General features: G+C 36.1%; 3 protein-coding genes across 9 annotated transcripts; 1 reads left to right on the top strand and 2 right to left on the bottom strand.

The window, feature by feature from the left end:
* The first annotated feature begins 4,712 nt into the window (after nt 1-4,712).
* Nucleotides 4,713-7,492, top strand: LOC104790662 (uncharacterized). The gene is made up of 10 exons (XM_087452911.1): nt 4,713-5,147; nt 5,299-5,391; nt 5,506-5,607; nt 5,686-5,885; nt 5,989-6,120; nt 6,211-6,318; nt 6,402-6,524; nt 6,616-6,821; nt 6,922-7,075; nt 7,158-7,492. Exons 1-10 carry the CDS (start codon nt 4,946-4,948, stop codon nt 7,365-7,367), a joined length of 1,530 nt encoding a protein of 509 aa, XP_087309037.1. The 5' UTR covers nt 4,713-4,945; the 3' UTR covers nt 7,368-7,492.
* LOC104790663 (endoribonuclease Dicer homolog 3) lies at nt 7,332-15,079 on the bottom strand. Of its 7 annotated transcripts, none has more exons than XR_015558902.1 (24): nt 14,732-15,068; nt 14,449-14,620; nt 14,235-14,348; nt 13,627-13,761; nt 13,460-13,529; nt 13,269-13,306; nt 13,059-13,190; nt 12,794-12,946; nt 12,562-12,691; nt 12,358-12,463; nt 12,086-12,278; nt 11,834-11,994; nt 11,432-11,754; nt 10,969-11,240; nt 10,354-10,874; nt 10,180-10,274; nt 9,843-10,072; nt 9,541-9,750; nt 8,984-9,451; nt 8,615-8,887; nt 8,244-8,535; nt 7,988-8,120; nt 7,788-7,899; nt 7,332-7,702 (listed from the first exon to the last, which is right to left on the bottom strand). XR_015558902.1 is itself a non-coding variant. In XM_010516443.3 (24 exons), the coding sequence occupies exons 1-24, from the start codon at nt 14,875-14,877 to the stop codon at nt 7,480-7,482; spliced, it is 4,719 nt and encodes a 1,572-aa protein (XP_010514745.2). In that variant the 5' UTR covers nt 14,878-15,079; the 3' UTR covers nt 7,332-7,479. The 7 variants fall into 7 exon arrangements, 4 of the variants coding, with proteins under 4 accessions (XP_010514745.2, XP_010514744.2, XP_010514746.2 ...); XR_015558903.1 differs by having other exon boundaries at nt 11,525-11,754; nt 14,732-15,048; XR_015558901.1 differs by having other exon boundaries at nt 12,358-12,445; nt 14,732-15,048.
* Nucleotides 15,080-15,557: 478 nt separating this feature from the next.
* On the bottom strand, nt 15,558-16,982 carry LOC147942473 (uncharacterized). Its single transcript, XM_087456069.1, has 2 exons — nt 16,125-16,982; nt 15,558-16,016 (listed from the first exon to the last, which is right to left on the bottom strand). The coding sequence occupies exons 1-2, from the start codon at nt 16,980-16,982 to the stop codon at nt 15,558-15,560; spliced, it is 1,317 nt and encodes a 438-aa protein (XP_087312195.1).
* Between the last annotated feature and the right edge of the window lie 3,333 nt (nt 16,983-20,315).

The following is a 20,315-nucleotide window of genomic DNA, read 5'->3' as shown; positions in this document are numbered from 1 at the left end:
GACTTGCAAAAACTATAAAATAAAACTATGATTAATTTTTGATTAACGAAATTTTGGATATTTTCTTTATATAACACACAAGACTCAAAAATGTTACTACAGTATATTGTAGGATAGTGGCTCGTGAAAATACTCGATTGCTAAGAGAGTTAATGGAGATGTTAAAAAAAAAAAGTTAATTTATTGGGAGTGTTGAATCTATTTGGATTAAATGGGCTTGAAAAAAAATTATGAATTTTGAATAATGAAAGGATGGGACTGCCAAACAAGATTAGAAGCATGTGGTGTTGTCAAATTTTTTTTTTCCCTTTGGTGGGAATCTTTTTCTTGATATTTTTAGACTTTTATCTCATTCTTTTTATTTATAATTATTATAAAAATACATCTTATTATATACAGTTTGGTTTTCAAAGTTATTAACTCACAAGATTGTCACATGTGTCAATTTTAACGATTAGAGATTTTGTTATGTAGAAAACAAAAACTTAGTTTTAACAGTTTTTTAAAAGTATAAAGATAATTATGAGAAAATAATTATTTTCTACAAGTTTTAAAAAATATAACTCTAATACTTATAAAACCAACAAAAAAAACATAAAATTAAAAACTCTTGAAACGTTAAAATTTAAATCTAATATGTATATAAGACATTTAATGTTTTATATTTTAAAAATATAACTATAAAATATAAATTTAAACATTTTAAAAATAGAAAAAAATAATTCTAATATGTATATAATAAGTTTGTTTTGTAATAAACTTTAACATGTAAAAAGTTTATTTTGATTCTTTTCCTACATTAATTTTCAAAAATACTTTTTCATGTTGTTCTATTTCAAAAATACTCTTTTCTATGTATAAAATGATTAAATTCTAAGCTTTAACATGAAACACTAAACCCTACTCCCTCAAAACTTTACCCTAAATATAAAATATAAAATCTAAACCTAAAAAATTCTAAAAATTAGTTTAACACATTGTAATGGTGTAAAAGTGAGAAAAAATGAAATTATTCAAGAAAAGAATATTTTTGAAAAGAGGTATCTCAAAAGGGGCATTTCTAATAAATTTTCATTTTAATACGTATAAAACAAAAAATATGTGAAGTGACCTTAGTGCAATGGTCAATGGTAAGGCCTTTGGACCCAATGGTTGACAAAAAAAAACAAAAAAAAAGTGTTTAAAAATTTTAAAATTGTAACTTTTTAAAATAACTATATAGATCAAAAAAAAATTATAAGATTAGCTAGTAATTTTAATTAAATTACTATTTCTACAAGGAAACGGATTACTTTTATTCTTAAAAAGAGAAAATGGATTAAGGATATACAATTAATTCATAGAATAATTAATAGTAAATTACTATTCCTAAAAGAAAAAGGATTATAAAGACTCATCTCTATCCAACAACTAAACTATCTAATATTTTTTCACCTAACAATGTAATTTCTTCAACTTTGTCATATTGGTAAAGCTATTGTTTTTTTTTCTTATGAGGTTGTATTATTCTTATGATGATGTTTCATATTATAAAATAAAACTACACAAAAATTGTAGAAACGATCTCATATTTTCAACATTTTTATCATGAGACCAAGCTAATCTATATATTTATATGTGTGTGTTTTACGTAACTCAAAGCATATGTTAACGTATTATGGATATATATATATATATATTTAACTTTTTTGACATGAGGTAAATTATTACGTAGGACAACGATATATATATAAGTATTTTAGCCAATGTTGGTTTTCTAAAAAACTAGATAAGGGTCCGCACGATGTGCGGATTTTAAAATTGTTGAAGAAAATAAATCTTAAACCCTAAATAATTTTTTAAAAATATAAAAAGAAATTTTATTTCCTGAAGTAAATATATAAATAATTTTAGTTAGAGGAAAAATCATATTTATATTTACCTTCATACACTTATTTCTATTTTTATATTTAAAATATATTATAATAATTATTACAATAATCTAAAGCTAAATTTTATCCCACCAAAAATTTTGTCAAATACTCATCATTACAAATATTATTAATGTCAAATTTCAAGAACATTTCACAACTTATTACAAAATATTTTACATGCAAAAAATTCATCAAAACAACATATAATTAATAACCACGTTCAATTTTACTGTATGTTCTACCGTTAAAAATATGCTCTTACACCCAAAATTATTTTATTGTTAAAGTATGCTCTTTATCACCACCTATAATGTCTTTTAAACAATTTAAACAAATTTTATGTTGCTTTACTTTCATTTTGGCATAATTATAGTTCTTATAATTACTAAAATTGTTTTGTGACATAATTTTTTTAGCCATGAATTTTTTACTCCAAAGATATTCTAAATGAACAACTGGTGAAAATTATCTACTCGAGTACAATGATTTTATTACCAACCCAATAAAATTTTTGTATTGAGAAATTGAAAAAAAGTTCATATAACATAATAAAAAAAATTGAAAATTATAATCATGACATATGTCATAATCACGTTAAAGGATGGATGACATGTTTACTCCACATAAGTATCGCATTGTATCAAAACTACTTAGAACTATGACCTCGTCTTAAATCTTCTCGAATCATAAGTTCTCAACTTATTTCTTCCCGAATCAAAAGTTCTCATATATTTCTCTATATATCTGGGTTTAAACGGTTTATGAATCAACTCCGATAAAAAAACCACATAAATCCGGTTTGAAACCAATTTTAAAACAGTTTACCGTTCTAACTTCCCAAATTTCAAAATTGTTTCTCAATTACTCGATCAAGTAGCTTTTGTTTCAGTATCGGAATCATTGACATTATCCAGAAGAGAATACTCTAGATTTTGACCAGAAACATTAATCATCGACTAATCTTCGAAACTTATAACGCTACTGACTGTAGAATCACTTTTGGAACCTCCATCAGTGTCTTCATCCTCGATTAATTTAGCGGGTTTTATATACTTTGATTCCATTTCATTGCATATAATAGCTTCCATTGAAGAACCTGCACGAATCAAAGACCCACAATAGATTGGCAAAATTATATCAGCAAAAATCAAATATCTAGGCTTTCGATATAAATATGTAAATTTATGTAAATATAATAATGTTATTTTCTTAATTAGCAATTCTATTACGTTTCAAAAATAATAATTCTTTTGACATAACTTATGTTATATCTTTTAGATTTGTTATTCCCTATTTATTGATTAATAATAATATACATGTTTAATGAATTATTTTTTTGTTTATACATGTCAAAATCTAATTGAGAAAACACGTACAATATAATTAGCATATAATGAAAAATATATTAGTTTTGTTAATTTTTCTTTTTGATTTATGAAATTTCTTTTTAGATATAAACATATAAATTTTATATAGATTTAATGTTATTATCTTAATTAACTGTTTTGAAAAATAATAATTTTTGACACATGTCAACATTTTATCGGTATACTTGACACATGTCATGATCCTGTTAATGGCTAATTTCGAAAACCCAATTTTATATAATAAGATAATATTATTATCTTAATTAACTGTTTTGAAAATTAATAATTTTTGACACATGACAACATCTCATCAATATACTTGACACGTGTCATGATCTTGTTAATGGCTAATTTCAAAAACCCAACTTTATATAATAAGATATTTAGTAGTTGTCCTTTTTCTTAACAATTATTTTTGTTAATTTTCAAATAGTATAATTCTTATTATGACATAAACTAAAATATGCATAGATTGTTTTTAATATAAATTTGTAACTATTTAAGATAAAATATGTAAAAATTAAAATATAGTTTATTATGATGATACAAATAGTTAAATTATATTAGAAATAGATATAGTGAATTTCAAATTCGTTTTAAAAAAATCATTAAAATGTATTTATTGTTTTAACTCACGTATTAACGCCGGCATACATATATATATATATATATATATTACTTTATATTAAAATTTATCATTTTATATTCTATAAATAACGCCTTGTTTCTTTTGATTTGAACATAAAAAACTTCTTGTTACTATAATTTTTTTCATATAATTAACTCTTGTTTCTAGCATTAAACGTCTTTTTGTTGTTGTCTAGATAATTCACAATTTTAAGACAATAAATACGTAAAGATATATACTTTCTAATGTAAGTGAGTAAATTAATAACGAATGATCACTATCAAAGAAAAAAGTCAATTTGAACAGTCGTTGCCAATACTAATCTTGTTCGATAGACTTGACGTTATCATAGTTAAAAAACAGAAGCTGCCAAATACAGAGGTGCAATATGATCGATATTGACATTATTGTTGATCCGGGTAACCGGATTAGAGTATGCATGATGCATGTCAATACGATTCATATGATTTATTTTCGAATTAAAAATATATATTTTTCTATCACTAGAGGATTTTTTATTATTATTATCACTAGAGGTTATACGGGGATTAAATTCTTGATTTGTTGGGTATCAAAAGATTTGACATTTGAGTATGGGTATGAATATATTTTCGGATATGAACTATTGTATATGTTTGAATCAAAATTTATGTAAATATGTGATTTCTCTAATTTTTATAATGATCATTTATTTTCTTCAAAAAAAAATTATTTTAAAGTTTCTATATTTAAAATTTTAAATAAAGGGAATAGACAAAAAAAACTGTGGTAATATACAAAATATCAACGAAGACGTTGGATTGTAATGACGAAAGATGACTTTCCTAGTTGACAAAGGAAAAAAAAAGAAAGATTACTTTCCTAACATAAACCGATCATGCTCACCTCTACTATATATTCTGCAGATACTCATAATCTTTAAGATTCTTCTTTTATAACAATTATATTTTATTTAGTTTCTTTTTCTTCCTTGAAGTCCACGTCTCAAACTTGTTTCTTCGATTCTGCAAATTTCTACTCAAAAAAGTCCAACAAAAATGGAAGGCGTTAAAAGAGCACAAGTGATCGATACCAAGAGGTGTTCAAAGCTGCGGGTGGAGTTCACGCCCTCACCACGTGGCAGTCGCATATCGGAGCCTTTTTCTCCGGCCACTACTTCCTCATCCCGGTTCCAACCACCGGTTCAATCGGACGGACCTTTCTCCGGTCTAATCATTTGCGTAACTGGTCTCTCTAAAGGTACGATAGTAAAACCTCTATAAATCAATACCTCGATAATTCAACTATTTGCTACCTAGCTAGAACCGGAATTTGAATCCAATTTCCAAAATGAATCGATGAAATCTGAGCTAATTTTTTGAATTGAGTATCAGTTGTTGTATATATGTAGAAGCAAGGAAACAGGTTAAGGAAGCTACAGAGAGACTTGGTGGTGAATACAGTTCTCTTTTGAATTCTCTGTGTACACATTTGGTTGTTCAGATATCCTTTTTCACTTTATGTTACTATAGAAGTTTGAGTTATCATTTGAAATTATAAACATGAACATTTATTTAGTTTTGTGTTAGTTCCTTAACATTAAAAAAAGGAGTTTACAGCTATGATGGTCGCAAGTTTGAGCATGCCTTGAAACATGGGAGAAGAGAGAGTTTGCATATTGTTACTCTTGGGTGGTTTGTGGACAGTGTCCGTAGAAACGGTGAGTATGTCAATATGTAACCGAGTTTGTTGATTCTTTATCATGAGGTTTACCATACTAGTTGTGATCTGGCTGCAGTTAAGTTGAGTGAGTCTTTCTACGCCGTCAAAAATCCGGGAGACACTAAAGCGAATGCGGATGGGTCAAAATCGGTATACGCAGTTGAAAAACTACGTAGAAGCATGCAAGGAACAGAGTTCACAGGAAGCAAGGACTTGGCTTTCTCAGGATGTTCGGTTTTTATCGATCCCGATATTTCGGAGGAAGTAAGATGCCGGGTTAGTCCTCACTCCTCAACACCCTATGACTACGAGACTTAAAACGATTGTAGCAAGTAGCAATGCCTGTGGATGATCAACGGCTACATTCCAAGCCTTGCAGGTTTCACAGGTAACTCTTGAAAGAGGTGCCAAGCTTATGAATCAATGGTTCATTGGATGTAATGCAAGTCATGTTGTATGTGAAGCTGGTTCTGCTCTAAGATATCTAGGTCACTCGAACAACCTTGTTACAGTAAGCTAATTGAGAACTCGTTTGGCCAACTTGTTAAATATTGTGGCATATTATCCTTTGTTTGCTTATATAAAATGGTCGCCTGTTCAGCCTCTCTGGTTTCAGAAGAGTTTGGAAGAGAAACCAATGCAAACTCTAGTTCGGATGTCAGCTGATTTGGCAAGAGATCTTAGGAAAATGCTTGAGAAATTGGGGAAGGTATCTTCTAGTTGTGTTTACCTGTTTGGAGAAGTATCTTGAAGTCTCTAGCCCTCTAATCTTACGTTGTTGCGTTCTTACAGGAATCCCACACGGAATGTGTTCTTGAAAATGACTCTATGTTAGCAAACAGGACTACAACACAAAAAGAAAGACAGAAAATTGTGGAATCCGCCAAAAAGGCTGTCACAAATCGCCACGCAAAGGCATTATTATTGCATTCTCTTTCTATATATTTCATCTTCGGAAACCGAGCTATCGCTAAACCGTATTCTATCTTCTTTGTTCTTCAAACAGATCGGAAAGACGCTGATCCAGCCGCTAAATCTGAGCAGCCTTCTAGATTCTATTTGCTGGACAATATCTGAACCAACCTCAACTGCTAGTGTTATCATAGATAGTTTCAGCAACAACGAAGATAACGAAAGAAAGTCCTTATCTGTCTTCTTTGATGCGAAAACCAATGAAACATTCACTCGCTCTATGAGACTTCTTACTGAAAGGTTCCCATGTTATTCTTCATCTCTGTATTTAACTTGATATGCAAGCTACCCTTTTAGGTATATTAAAGCTTATGTTGTTTTTGTTGTTATGTCATGACAGTGAGAGAACGAAATTGGTATACAAAAACCATTTTATTACGTTACTTCTTCCAGTCGATTGCTATGGTGAGATGGGACCTTCTTCCAGGTCGTATTTCAGTGAAACCGGTTTTACATGTCAGCAGATTCTCCAACACATCTATGCGTTCTATCAGGTAACAATGTCCTCATATATGTCATGATCGCGTTGTCGAAACCAATTTTCAAAGTAGTTAATGTTTTTATGTACTGTCGCAGGAAAACATGTCCGAGGAGGAAATCAAAGCGGCAATCCACACCAACTCAAGGCACAGTGAAAAGCTCCGAGCAGCAAACTCGGTGATGAAAGATGGCAAGACTGTTTTCAAACGTATAGAGTTTCTCGGATCCCGGAAAGGTTTCGAGATGCTTAAACGTGTTAGTAGCTTCAACTGTAGTAACATCTACGAGCTTATCATTAAGGCATAACAATTAACAGATACATTAGAGGTTTACATACAGAACAATCCGGAACTAGTCGACACACTAGACATTTCCTGATGAGTAAGCTTTTTACTTAATGTGAATCAGTAGTAACTTGTTAACAGCCAAAATCAGTATACTTTTGTATGGTGAGTATCTTGCGGCGCTCGAGCTCATAGAGCAGTTCCACGACTGCAGAGTCGAAGGAACTCTTCTTGTCGGGCCTAGCTTCTCCGGCGTACATCACAGCCTCACGATTGGGTATCCTTAGCGTTATGGTTGATATGAAACTGCTGAAGCTAGTTCGCTTCTCATCTCCATCTGTGAATTCAAAAGGATTTCTGTGCAGACACAAGAAAATTATCAGTTTAAGATCGGCAGAGAAAACACCTAACCAGAAGAAGACACAAGTGATGATGAATTCACCGTGATTTCTCTACGGAGGTCTCAAAAGTAGGCATTGGCCAGAGATGCTTCTTGCAGAACTCATGTAGAGTTCCACGAGGCCCCCCTTTCTTCATGTTTATAGGTCCAATAACTGAAAATCATTAAATCAAGAAATGAAGAAACTGAAGACGAAAAAAGAAGAATCTGTTAAAGTAGAAAACAGTGTATGCAACTCTCACCTGGAATCACTATACTTTGGATTTCGCTAGAATCTGGAACAGAAGTTTCTCCGCCACTATGATTGCACGCAAGATTGACATCCATGGAACTTTGATTATCTCCGATCGAACTCTTACGTGAAATGTTTCTCTTCTGAAGAACCAAAGCAAGTTTCAGCAAATTAAACCATTAAATACACAAGCAAGTCGAAACATCAGAACATATATATATATATATACACCTCAAGTTGCGTAAGCAGATGTGAAGCTGCTTTACCCAAAGCCAGTTTATTTGTCTGTTCAGATCCATCTCCAGTTAGAAGAACATCGTCCAGCTGCAACTGGATCGTAGCTTGTGCCTTAACACCATCATTAGAACATTTCACTCGGAAGAAATACCCAAGAGAGTCGCAAAGCTCATGGAGCTCCCGGTACGGAGGAAGCTGAAGTTTATCTGGAGTTACAAGTGGAGAAAGCAACGGCTCAAAGACTCTCCACACTTGATCGAGATCTAACCTTGTATCGATCAACAACGCTCCAGCGATACTCTCCACCAAGTCTCCAAGAGCCTAAACCAAAACAGGAAAAGTATGTCAACCTATTTGTTCTCTTTCTGAACTTTAAATGGTCAAGCAAGTACGTTTTTACCTTAGGGCCCTGTATTGAAGGGATTGATCTACCAGTCTCATCTGGCTTTGTAAAGGACATCAGATACTCGTTTATTTGAGTCTCAAGAACCGTAGCACAACGTTGAAGGTGGGTGTGCAGATTATTTTTCACTGCAACTTGCGCGAAATTTTCATTATTCACACATGCAGAACGAAGATCGGTCATCTCTCCAGGCCCAGTTTGTTCGTAGGTGTTAAAAAGGTGACGGGTGATTAGAAAATCCAGTACAGAATCGCCAAGAAACTCCAATCTCTGTTTGAGGAACAAAATAAATAGCCATGAGATTAGAAAACTTGGAATAAGTTAGCCAAATAACGCAAGGTGTTAAAATGATTGAAGTCATTATACCTCGTATGAATAGGATTCATGAACAGAGGAGTGAGTGATAGCCTCTTTCAAAAGGAACTTTGCAGAGAACTCATGTTGGATCTTTGTCTCCAACTCTGTGAGCTCCTCGTCTTTAGGGATGTAACACCGTAGAGAAACTCTATTGATGGCTTCAACGACTAGGTTCGGGTCAAAATCAACGTCAACACCAAGCCATTTCATCATATGGAGAGCAGCAGGCAGTCCACCGCTTACATAATAGGCACCAATCAGGGCCTCAGCGCAGTCTGATACAGATTTCGAAACTGTCCATCTATGACCCCTGTCGCAAGACTTCCCTATTTTGATAGTCATGTTCTCTGTGAAGAATTTTGGGTCCAATGGTACTTCTCTAGTTTCAACCCCACACTTGCAAGGAACTGGAAAAAGAGATGATTGACCAGGTGCAGTCCAGCGACGCGGTTCAAAAGCGCCGTTTCTTATGTATCCCTATCAAAACCAATCACAATATAAAAGTTATTTCATTAGTGTTCTGATTGATATAAGACATGATTTACTTACAAAATATTAAAAGATACCTGTAGTTTGCGATTAGTTGCTACGCGATGAAGATTCGAGTTAGATATAATCGATTGCCTCTGCCGTGATAGTTGTCCCTCGTCTTTGTCAGGATACTTAAGGAATAGATAACAGCTCACAACATACTTCAAGACTGAATCCCCAAGCAGTTCCAACCGTTCCATGGAAAACGGTTCGGGGCATGTAAGTGTTGTTAGTGCTTCAAGAATCTGAATTTATTAAACCACTACAAAGAGTTAAATGACAATCAAGATATCTTCTACTTTCATCTCTAAATAACAGATAGAGTCAAAAACTATACCGAAGAACTTGATATACTGAAGTTATCGATGCTACAATCAATCTCTTCCCTAAGCTGACTGGCCAACATCAGAGACTCTAGGCGGTGCATCACTGAGGGCAGCAAGTAGATTGATTTTAGCACAGCACGTGGTACATCAATTCTGACCAAAAGCTCTGGAGGCAAATGCGCATAGATATTTGGTTTTTTTTTTCTAACATTGCCAGCTTTTGGTTCTGTCTTCACAACCACTGTCCATTTACATTGGAAAAAACATCTTAGACCTCATACAGTACAATATCCTGAGAACATACACAACGTATCCATGTGTTAGAGGAATTCTCAAGAATCAACTTACTCTCTTCATTGAAGTCGACTAAAAGGTTGTGTGCATGGTGACTCTGCTTCAACTTCATCAACGGCTGGTTTGGGTGCATCAAAACAATCCCATACCTGATTCAAGGGAATAACATTAACTAGAGAGTTATCATAAGTAGATTGAAAGAACATCCATAGCTAGAATATCACTTACTTCTTATTAAAATATTCTGCATAAGTAGCATATCCTGATGAGACGTCGCCTTCAAACGGGCTCATAGCAGAAGAATCGCTTACCGCTTCAACTATAGAGTATATCCTTCCAGTATGAATTGCAATGACCACAAGTTCTTCGAGACCGTTTTTATCAGACGAAGCATTGGCAAAATGAATTAGATTCCTTTCTTCCGTTTTATCGCCGAGTACGACTTCCTGACTGGATGAGGTGTTGCACTGATTCCCATCACTAACCCGAAGCTCAAGAAGATAGTTTTTCTTCAAGAACTCAACTATCGAGGCACAGGAGTTGATAGCTGACCAATCAATTGTTGCAGTCGAAGCTAGATCCTTTGTTTCAACTGGTAGCAGTAGAAACATAAAGGAAGGGTGCCAAAGAGAACTTGTGTCAGTTTGAAGTAAAAATTCTCTCTTTGTTCCCGATGACTTAGATCCAACAAATAAATTTCCAAACATGCCATTAAAGAAAAACTGCTGAAAACACTTTGCTTTAACCATCTGCATCCAAACCACAAAGAAGAAGACATTAAGTTCAATTGTTCAAACCATGAAACAAGAAACTGTATAAATCCTACGGATCAACGTTGGGTACCTCCTCTTGAGTCAAACGTATCTGGCCACAAGGTGAGACGGAAGCCTTCACAAGCTTCCTGACCAAGTAAAGATCCATCTCAACTTTACCAGCATCTTCAGCGAGGGTTGACTCAAGCAAAAGAGTGAAACTCGTGTATGCTTCGCCAGAAATATTACAAGAGAAGTCAAACTTATAAGCCTGAAAGCTGGCGCCATCAGTATTTTTCTCCCAGGTCCCTGACAATGCGTTTGCACAGGTTGTCCCGTGCAACTCCTTACGTTTTTTCGAACCTGTCAAGAGAAAAAAAGATGTATACATATATAAACAAATTAAGACAAGCTCCATGACCTTAGACATAGACATATGATATACATATGTCTGATGTGTATGTGTGTGTGAATCACCAGCGGCTGATGAAGGAATTAAGACCAGAATCACCGACACCAACTTATTGAGGAATTAAGAAAATAATAAAACATACCTGCAGATGATGAAGATGATTTACTTTTAGAAGAGGCAGCCTTCACTTTGGCACTGCATTGCAAAAGATTTTTATCGAAACGTAACTTCTTACATGTTAACTGCTCATTTCTGTTTGGAGGATCAATCACAGTTTGTACGGCAGCTGCTTCCTCAGATACAGTTATGTTAGAATCTGGAATAACCATGGCTTTAGTCTCTTGCATGCCATGGCCACTTGTCACTGGAGGTGGACACGATTTTAAGTTTGGAACTTCTGGATCTTGAATTAGGACTTCTCTTCGCATAAGGTCATCCAGATGGTCTCTTTGTTTCGGGTTCCCCCTACAATAATTAGTATTTCAGAAATTGAACTACAAAGGAGCGCACTGGATTAAATATTTTGAACGAGATTGCCTCCTACCTTTCAAGAAACATGATAGACTTAGAATTACTCTGTTTGGCATGTTTTTGAAAATGCGAGTAACTACACTCTGATTTGGGCAGGTCAAAACAAACCATGCATGAGCAATTTGGAACCTGTGTTCCCTCTTCAACCACATCAGTGATAAATATAAGATTCACCTGCACTCATTAAAAAGCTTTCAGAGAAGACAGAATAAAAGCAATTTTTTCAAACTGTTAAACGTCTGACTGTGATGAAGATTATGCTAACCTTGTCAACATGAAATGGATCAGGGATTTTAATTTGTGATTTCTGTGCCGATGTATCGGTGGAGGAGTTTTTACCGATTAAATACAAAACATTAAAGTAAGCTAAAGAGGCTTCTTTCTTCACGAATCTTTCGATCACTTCGGCAGTTATAATTCTCTCAACAAAGATAAGAACATATGGAGATTTTTCCCCTCTGCCAGCAACTTGAAATCATCAGAACATATGGAGATTATTGTTGCAATTTTGGGAGTTGGTAAAACAATTTAAATTACCTAAATAAATCCAGTAGATGGAAGAGTTCTTTTAACTTTGAAGATACATGTCCGGAATTTACTGCTGACAGATGGTTTTGCTGCAAATCTACCAAATTTTTATCTTCTGTTAAATAATACAAACGAGGCACAATGAAAAAAGATTAAATTATTAGACTAGAAGTGGACTCCTCAATGCAATATATTGAGCTTTGAATACAGTACCTTGCTGCAAATACACCCCAATTGTGGATAAAATTTCCTCAAGAAATTCCTTGTACACCATTGAGCATTCTTTGTAAGCTTGACTATCCTCTTTCGTATCTGAGATTTTCTCCAAGCAGACTTCAGCCGCCTATCCCGAAAACAAGACGAAAAAGAATCAAATTTTAATCAGCACAGCAGGTAGTGCTAGCCAAAGGAAACCAAAATTGGTAGTAATGTGTTAGAAAAATACCAAGTGCGCGCAAATCAGGCCAAGATTGTCAAGGCAATGCAAGATCTCTCTGTAGTCGATGGACAATCGCTTTTGATATGTCTCAAACTTATTCTCCATGTTGAGAAAACTGCCTTTTTCCAATTCTTGGAGACTTCTAAGAGAAGCATCAAACTGCAGGTTCAAACACAAACAAAAAAAAGCAGAATCTTTTTATAAGCACTCTGAAACATGATATGAAAGAGTCATGTACGGCTCACATTCAGCGAGCATATAGTATATATACCTTGTGGTGTGAAGTTTTCAACTTTTCTTTCAATTCCAAACTACAGATTGATGGTGGGTCATAAAATATTGGACCTTCTTTTACTGCTGTAGCAAACTTTTTCACCCCATTCCGCTCTTCAGGATTAAAAATCTGAATTTAAAGTAAAAAGTTGCATAACATTAATTTGTAAAACTATATCTACTTCCTTGTTACGCAAAAACAAGGTACCTTTGATTCCATGAGTCTCTCAAGTTCTGATACTTGATCTGCATAGTTAGAGGAAGAGTAAACATTTCAGAGACGGCTAACGAAACTCTTAGCAATACGTTTATTTTACTTACATGAGGTTGAAACATTAAAACTAGTAACAGATCCGGTTTGACATACAGAGGAAATAAGAAAACATTTAAATAACATGCCTTTTCTAACGACGGCTGACGCAGTCAATCCAAATAGCTTCGGTTTGTTAGTAGATTCGTGATAGAATTCCTTCATGAAAACAAGAAAGAAACTAGTTTGTTAACAAATTATGGAAACTCTGTTATATGAAAAACTAATAGAGCATATCATTACTTAGAAAACACACCTTCATTAACTTCGCATAGGGATGATTGCCAGTGGTGCGGTGGCATTCATCTATTATTATAAGACATACCATCTCTAGTTTCAGGAATGCACTTCTAAGGGCATCCAATAATATTTGAGGAGTCATAACCAGAACCTGAACCAGAAGAAACACAATTTCATTGGGGTTTGGCAACAAAAAATAAGTATTCGATTGTTTAGTGCGGTCAATATAATCACAGATCTATCTAAGGGCTCGAGCAAACAAGTTAAAAACAAAATGATGATGAAAGAGTCAACAATGGAAGAAGAACCAACCCTAGAACTCTAGGTAGCAAATGTGCTAACAAATTGGAATGGGCTTTTTAAATAAACAGGTAAACAAACAAAGTACCAAACACAAAGACCATCCATGACTCAAAATATTAGCATAGCCTGTGATACTCCAGAACTTCTGCATTTTTTCATTATCAGAGACAACATTGAGCAGGTCAAGGTAGATTGCAACATTCTGCCAAACTTGAAGTAACGACACAAAGAAATTGTGACGTATTTCACCAAAACTACTAGGAAGTGCACTAGTTTGGCGTATAACTAGCAGAGTAGATCCAAACAGAAACAAAAACTTACATCGTGCTTGCTAACTTCCTCTTCCCAGCGTTGGGAAGTCCATTTATCCACTCCTTTAGCTCCAAAGTACTCTTCTACCTTCAAACTCACATATGTTCTAATCTCACAGCATTGCTAAAACCATACACAACAATAATACATTAAAAAATTGAGCTCCCAATGCGATTCATTTACATACATCAATGAAACATCTAAAATGAAAAGGAGGACTTGCCTGTTTGACAAGATTTACAGTAGGGGCCAAGAAAATTATCAATCTTTTGGATGTATCAGAAGAACCCATGGCTTTGATAAGCATCTTAGTGATCTCTGACTTATTAGTTCCAGACCCTAGAACAGCAATTACATTCTTGTTCATTGCAACCTCATACACCTTCAACTCATAACTACAAAAAACACACACAAGAAGGAAAAAGAGTAAACTTTAACTGAATTGTCCTAAAACCCTTGTTAAAATCAAGTAAGTTACAAAGAGAGGAAGATGAAGATTCTTCTACCCATTAGAGTCAATCATCATAGGAGCAAGACTCTGCTGATCTCCATCGATTTCAGAGAATTTTCTCTTGAGCGAATTGCTTCCTCCACCGCCTCCTTGTTGTTGTGAATCTTCCTCCATTATCTCCGGCTCCAACGAGGAATGCATGACGAACAGAGAAAGAAAGGAACACACTTCAGTTAAGGTAGAGAGGGATTTCGAATTTTGGGTTTTGGGGTTGAATGAATCAGCTTCGACTCTTTTAGAAAAGTGATTCCCTTCTCTCTTTTTTTTCTTCTTCTGAACCTGCACTGCCACTGGGGCTTTGTACACTTTTATGAGATTATTGGTTTCTTCTGTATCCTACCATATTGTTTTAGTCAAACTATTTTTAATTTTTTACCTTTTTCGATTTTTTATTTTTGGATTTTCTCTTTCTTCAAATATTTAGAGGCCTCAATAAAAAGCCCAGTGGACCTGACACATTTTATTTTCTTGTTACAGATTTTATAATATTTGATTAGATTCCAGATATTGCTGATTTTTATAACTTTTAATCACCTTTCAATGTGTGCAGTTCTAGGATGTAGTACACACTACAAGTAACTTTACTTTTGTGATCTATGGAAATTAATAATTGACACACCAAAGGATGAGAGAGCCTGTGCGTATGAACTTGTTGTGTATAACTGTGGAAGAGTGACTTATGTTTGTAAGATCATCTACTATTCTAATTCTGTCACTTTCAACCGCGAGAATTGAATTTGTTATGTATAAGTCTTTTTGCCTTTTTTGTCGTAGAGTCGGGGTTTTTGATCAAGTCGTTTTTGTTACTAATTATATTTGGTTTAAATTGATTTTGATTTTAGATCAGTTGAAATCAAACCGTACGTCAAAACCAAAACGCAAGTAGTTTTTGTTGGTATCTTGATCATTGCTTGCTTCAGGTCTGGAGAGCATCGATAAGCGATAGTATTATGGATCCAATCAAAGGGCACAATCACAGGTTGCAGGACTGACGGTGCTAGTAGCGTCTTGAAGTGATTAACCGCAAGGGAGCTCATCTCTAGGGGATCATCAATCACGGAGCCCGAGGGAGAAGTGAAAGAGCAGATTGCATTAAACGCGTTTCTCATCTGCATTACTCTGTGAAAGTAAGTAGTGTTGAGATCACCCTCCTTGAGCCAGTTTATTCTTGATCTTTGCCTGAAGTACGCCTCTTCGATTGTTCTAAGAAAAATCCATTTTTCATGAATTTCCTTCTCTTGTTCATATAGTGCAGGTGTTGGAGTCATCAATGCCTGAACCTACACAGATTGCAGTAAACAGTTAGTCTCACAAACTCTGTTTTGGATATCCGAGAAATTTTCTCTCGCAAGTGTTTTTAACTCTCTTTTAAGTGTTTTTTGTTTTGCATTCAATGTGGACAAACAGGGCTCCAAGGGAGATGTACTTCCAATCAGATTCCAAGCAGTTTCAATCAAGGGACGAAATTTGGGATGTTTGGTGAGGAAGTTGAAAAACTTGAAAGGTTTGGTGCCTGAGGTGGGAAGGGGAGCATGGAGATTTATGAGACTGGGAGAATGATCAGAGAAGTCTGGAGCTAGGAAGGAGACCACACTATCAGGGTAAAAGGTGAGCCAGTGATTGTTAACAAGAACTCTGTCTAGCTTCTTCGCTATCGGATTGGTGGTGCTTTTGTTCGTCCAGGTGAACAGAGGCCCTTGAAAACGCAAGTCAAAGAGCTCTAACTGCAGGAAGCAATCTCGCAGCTCTAACATGCGAGAGGTGAAGTGGTTGATGCTCGGGTTGGAGTGCTCTGCTAGATGGATGATATGATTAAAATCTCCACAAAGTGCCCAAGGCAAACTATCGAGCATCAAACTTTGATGTAGTCTCAAGAGTTCGCACCAAAGGTCAGTTCTCTCTTCACTAAAGTTTGGAGCATAGACAATTGTGAAGTAGAAGCGATGGCCACCTTGTATCGTGATTTCACAGGTGAGGAGATGCTTTGACTGATGATGGACAGTTACATCTGCCGGGGCTTTCCAGATAAGTACAATTCGACCATCCTCATCAGAGTTATGATTCGAAGTGTAACTCCAACCAGGACAAGTTTGGTTCATAACTCGGTTCGAGTTTGGTTCCTTAACATGGGTTTCTAAAAGAGCACCAAAAGTAGGCTTATTAATAGCTAGCCATGATGCAAAAGGCCGATGCTTATCCGAGTCATTCAGACCTCGAACGTTCCAACAAAAAGGTTTTATATACATAGGAACGGGTAAGGGGTTAGGAGCTTTGAGGTTCCCCTCCTTGAGTAGAAGGAGAATCTCCAGAAATAAGACAAAGGGGCGTGATCGGGTCAATGACCATATCAGAAGGTAGGTTGTTAGTGGTATTGGGCTCAGGGATGGGTACAGGGGGTTGGTTAGAAGGTGCTAGGACGTCATATGGGTTAGAGGTTTGGATAACTGGGGTTGGCAGAAGAGAGGGAGCATCGTTTGATTGTTTTTTTGGTTTAACGTTTTTGGTTTGGTTTGAAGGTTGGTTTGAAGGTTTGTTTTTAGGTGAGGTAGGAGCACAAGAGGAGGAAGGGGGACTTGAGTCTTGTTTATTTGCTTTTGCAGCTGCAGTGGATACAGACTTTCCTTTCCCTTTTAGCTTGGTAGTGTCTGCTCCTTTATCCGTACTTGACTCAGTTTCGTTTGTTTCCTTTGTTTTCTGCGACTGTGTCCATGAAGGTGTAACTAGAGGGCAATAGCGAATGACATGTCCAATCTCCTTGCAGTGAGAACACGTAGGAGGGACGGGTAAAGAAGACAATGTTCAAACTTAAGAAGACAATGTTCTTATATACGTAAGAAGACAATGTTCAAACTTAATGTAAACAAAGCTCCGGGTTCGGACGGGTTTACCTCAGCTTTCTACAAAGCTTCTTGGGACATTCTTGGAGCAGATGTGACGACCAGCATTCTCAAGTTCTTTCACACTTCTTTCCTTCCTTCGGTGACCAATGCGACTATCCTTGCTCTAATCCCTAAAGTACCTGGAGCCTTTATCATTTCCGACTTCCGACCCATATTGTGCTTAAACACACTGTATAAGATTGTTTCTAAGTTGCTAGTAGCGAGATTGAAGCCGATTCTCCCTGACCTGGTACAAAAAAAGCAGACAACTTTCATCAAAGGTCGCCTGTTAGTGGAGAATACTCTGTTAGCTGCTGAGATGGTAAATGGTTATCATCACGCAAAAGGGCCTAAAAGAATAACCATTAAAGTGGATATTGCTAAGGCTTTTGACATGGTTAGATTGGAATTCATTTTTAGTTGCCTTAGAGGCATTGAAGTGCCGGAGACTTACCTACGCTGGCTTAAAGCATGCATATGCACTCCTTCCTTCTCGGTAGGTTTCAATGGGCATGTACACGACTACTTCAAAGGACTAAGAGGACTTCGCCAGGGAGACCCCCTCTCGCCATATCTGTTTGTTCTAGCCATGAAATGGTTGTCAGCTTGCTTGGACAAAGTAGCAGAAGAAGGAAAGATTGGCTACCACCATAAATGCAAGGAAATGAAGCTTACACATCTTTGTTTTGCTGACGATTTGCTTATCTTCACAGATGGGGCGGCATCCTCAGTGCACAATGTCATTCAAGTTCTGAAAGAGTTTCAAGCCATCTCGGGTCTTGCTATCAGCATTCCTAAGACGAGTTTCTTCACTTCGGGACTCTCCCAAACTGAAATAGACCAAATAATTACCTTTACGGGAATAACTCATGGTCAGCTGCCTATAAGATACTTAGGAATACCATTGTGCACAAAAAATCTCACCTTGTTGGACTGTGCGCCATTAATCCAGCGAGTAAAGAGCCGGTTCAACGCATGGTCAACTAAAACGTTCTCTTTCGCAGGTCGACTCCAACTTTTAAACTCAGTTATAGCTGGGATATCCAACTTCTGGTGTTCTGGTCTTGTCTTGCCAAAAAAATGTATTAGAACCATCAATTCTCTGTCAAGTGCATTCTTATGGAAGGGGTCAACAGAGGGGCATCATTCTGCGCGAGTCGCATGGGAGGCAGTTACTCTAACAAAGCAGAAAGGTGGTTTAGGGATTCGGGACTTGCAAACATGGAATACTGCTTGTATGATAAAACTTATCTGGTTAATCTTCTTTCGATCTGGCTCAATATGGGTAGCGTGGTTCAGGCGAGTTGTCCTCTCTGGAAACCTTAGTAGCTTCTGTACAAGAAAGGCAAACAACAAGCACTCTTGGTTAACCAAAAAGTTATTAAAGATTCGGGAAATGGCTTATGATTGGATTAAGATGAAACCAGGAAATGGGAAATCGTGTTTGTTTTGGACTGACCACTGGAGCAAACTGGGGAAAATGACAACTTACCTCCAACGAGATGGAATCTATCAGGTGGGCATACGTCGAGGAATTCATCTCTCGAATCTGTGGAGACAAGGGACCTGGAACCTTCCACATGCACGATCAGACACACAGGTTAATCTCCATATAGACCTTTCTACTCTAACTTTGACAGAGGATCCGGATACTTACATTTGCTGGATTGACGACACCTACAAGGGTCGCCATAATACGGGAACCATCTGCTCATCGATTAAGGAAATAGTCCTAACTGTCCCTTGGCATACTATAATGTGGTTCTCTGGAGGAATCCCCAAACATATGTTCTTGGCCTGGTTATTCATGTTGAACAGATCCCCCACTAGAGTTTGCTCAACTGGGGTTTGCAGGTTGATCCGCTGTGCCTACTCTGTGGAAGCTTCCCTGAATCTCGTGACCATCTACTGTTTGAATGCTCTCTCAGCTGGACGGTATGGTCAACCATAGCGACTCGATGCAGGATCCACCCTTCTCGATCCTGGTCCAGCACAGTTCAGAGTCTCTTACAATTCAGAGGCCCCCGCGACTTAAGGAAACTTGCGCTTTTAAGTTGGCAAGCAACAATCTACACGCTTTGAACGGAGAGGAATCAACGGCTTCACCGTAACAGCTTCACGACTGTTGATCTCCTTATTCGTCAAATCGATACTATCATCCGGAACAAAGCATCCAGCCTACGAGACACAAACTTGGAACAATCTCTATCTCTCTTGCACCTCTGGTTCTCTGGAAAAGGAGCGATGATAACAACAACTTCACAAACCTAACTCTTGTCGTGATTCACGATTGCATTGATTGACCTCTCGTCTGTCTTCAGAAGCAATAAAGGAGACTGATTTGAGGTGGTTATTCTCAACCGTAAATCTGGTTCATTTTCAACTATTGGTTCAACACTTGGTTCTTTCTTAACTATGGGCTAGTAACTTTATTTTCTTATCGGGCTTCCGAATTGGGCTTCGGCCCTGTAAAACTTTTCCTACCCTACAATTTAAATTGAAAGCATTTTAACAAAAAAAAAAAGTAGTTTTTGTTCGAAAATAAATGTATTGGTGTGGTTATTAATTGGCTGAAAAGTTTTGTGTTAAATCTGTAGGCCCAAACTATCTGTCTTGTTGGGAGTAGAATAATCAAAATGTCATGTGAGGGATATAGAACGATCACCTCACTTTTATTCACGTAAACTGTGTATGGCCACC

The sequence above is a fragment of the Camelina sativa genome, chromosome 6, assembly GCF_030686135.1.
Source record: "Camelina sativa cultivar CO46 ecotype springtype chromosome 6, ASM3068613v1".
NCBI lineage: Eukaryota > Viridiplantae > Streptophyta > Magnoliopsida > Brassicales > Brassicaceae > Camelina > Camelina sativa.
Note: the sequence above shows the minus strand (reverse complement) of the source record. Positions and strands in the feature narration are given on the sequence as shown.

What these genes read in the sequence shown, in the direction of transcription:
- LOC104790662 (XM_087452911.1), top strand. Translation starts at nt 4,946, where the DNA reads ATGGAAGGCGTTAAAAGAGCACAAGTGATCGATACCAAGAGGTGTTCA. An exon ending in ACTCGAACAACCTTGTTACA is followed by an intron (nt 6,121 to 6,210) that starts GTAAGCTAATTG and finishes TCGCCTGTTCAG; the next exon opens with CCTCTCTGGTTTCAGAAGAG. An exon ending in ACATCTATGCGTTCTATCAG is followed by an intron (nt 7,076 to 7,157) that starts GTAACAATGTCC and finishes GTACTGTCGCAG; the next exon opens with GAAAACATGTCCGAGGAGGA.
- LOC104790663 (XM_010516442.3), bottom strand. Translation starts at nt 14,877, where the DNA reads ATGCATTCCTCGTTGGAGCCGGAGATAATGGAGGAAGATTCACAACAA. An exon ending in TCAGTATATCAAGTTCTTCG is followed by an intron (nt 9,751 to 9,842) that starts GTATAGTTTTTG and finishes TAATAAATTCAG; the next exon opens with ATTCTTGAAGCACTAACAAC. An exon ending in CAACTAATCGCAAACTACAG is followed by an intron (nt 9,452 to 9,540) that starts GTATCTTTTAAT and finishes TGGTTTTGATAG; the next exon opens with GGATACATAAGAAACGGCGC.
- LOC147942473 (XM_087456069.1), bottom strand. Translation starts at nt 16,982, where the DNA reads ATGTATATAAAACCTTTTTGTTGGAACGTTCGAGGTCTGAATGACTCG. An exon ending in CCTGTTTGTCCACATTGAAT is followed by an intron (nt 16,017 to 16,124) that starts GCAAAACAAAAA and finishes CAATCTGTGTAG; the next exon opens with GTTCAGGCATTGATGACTCC.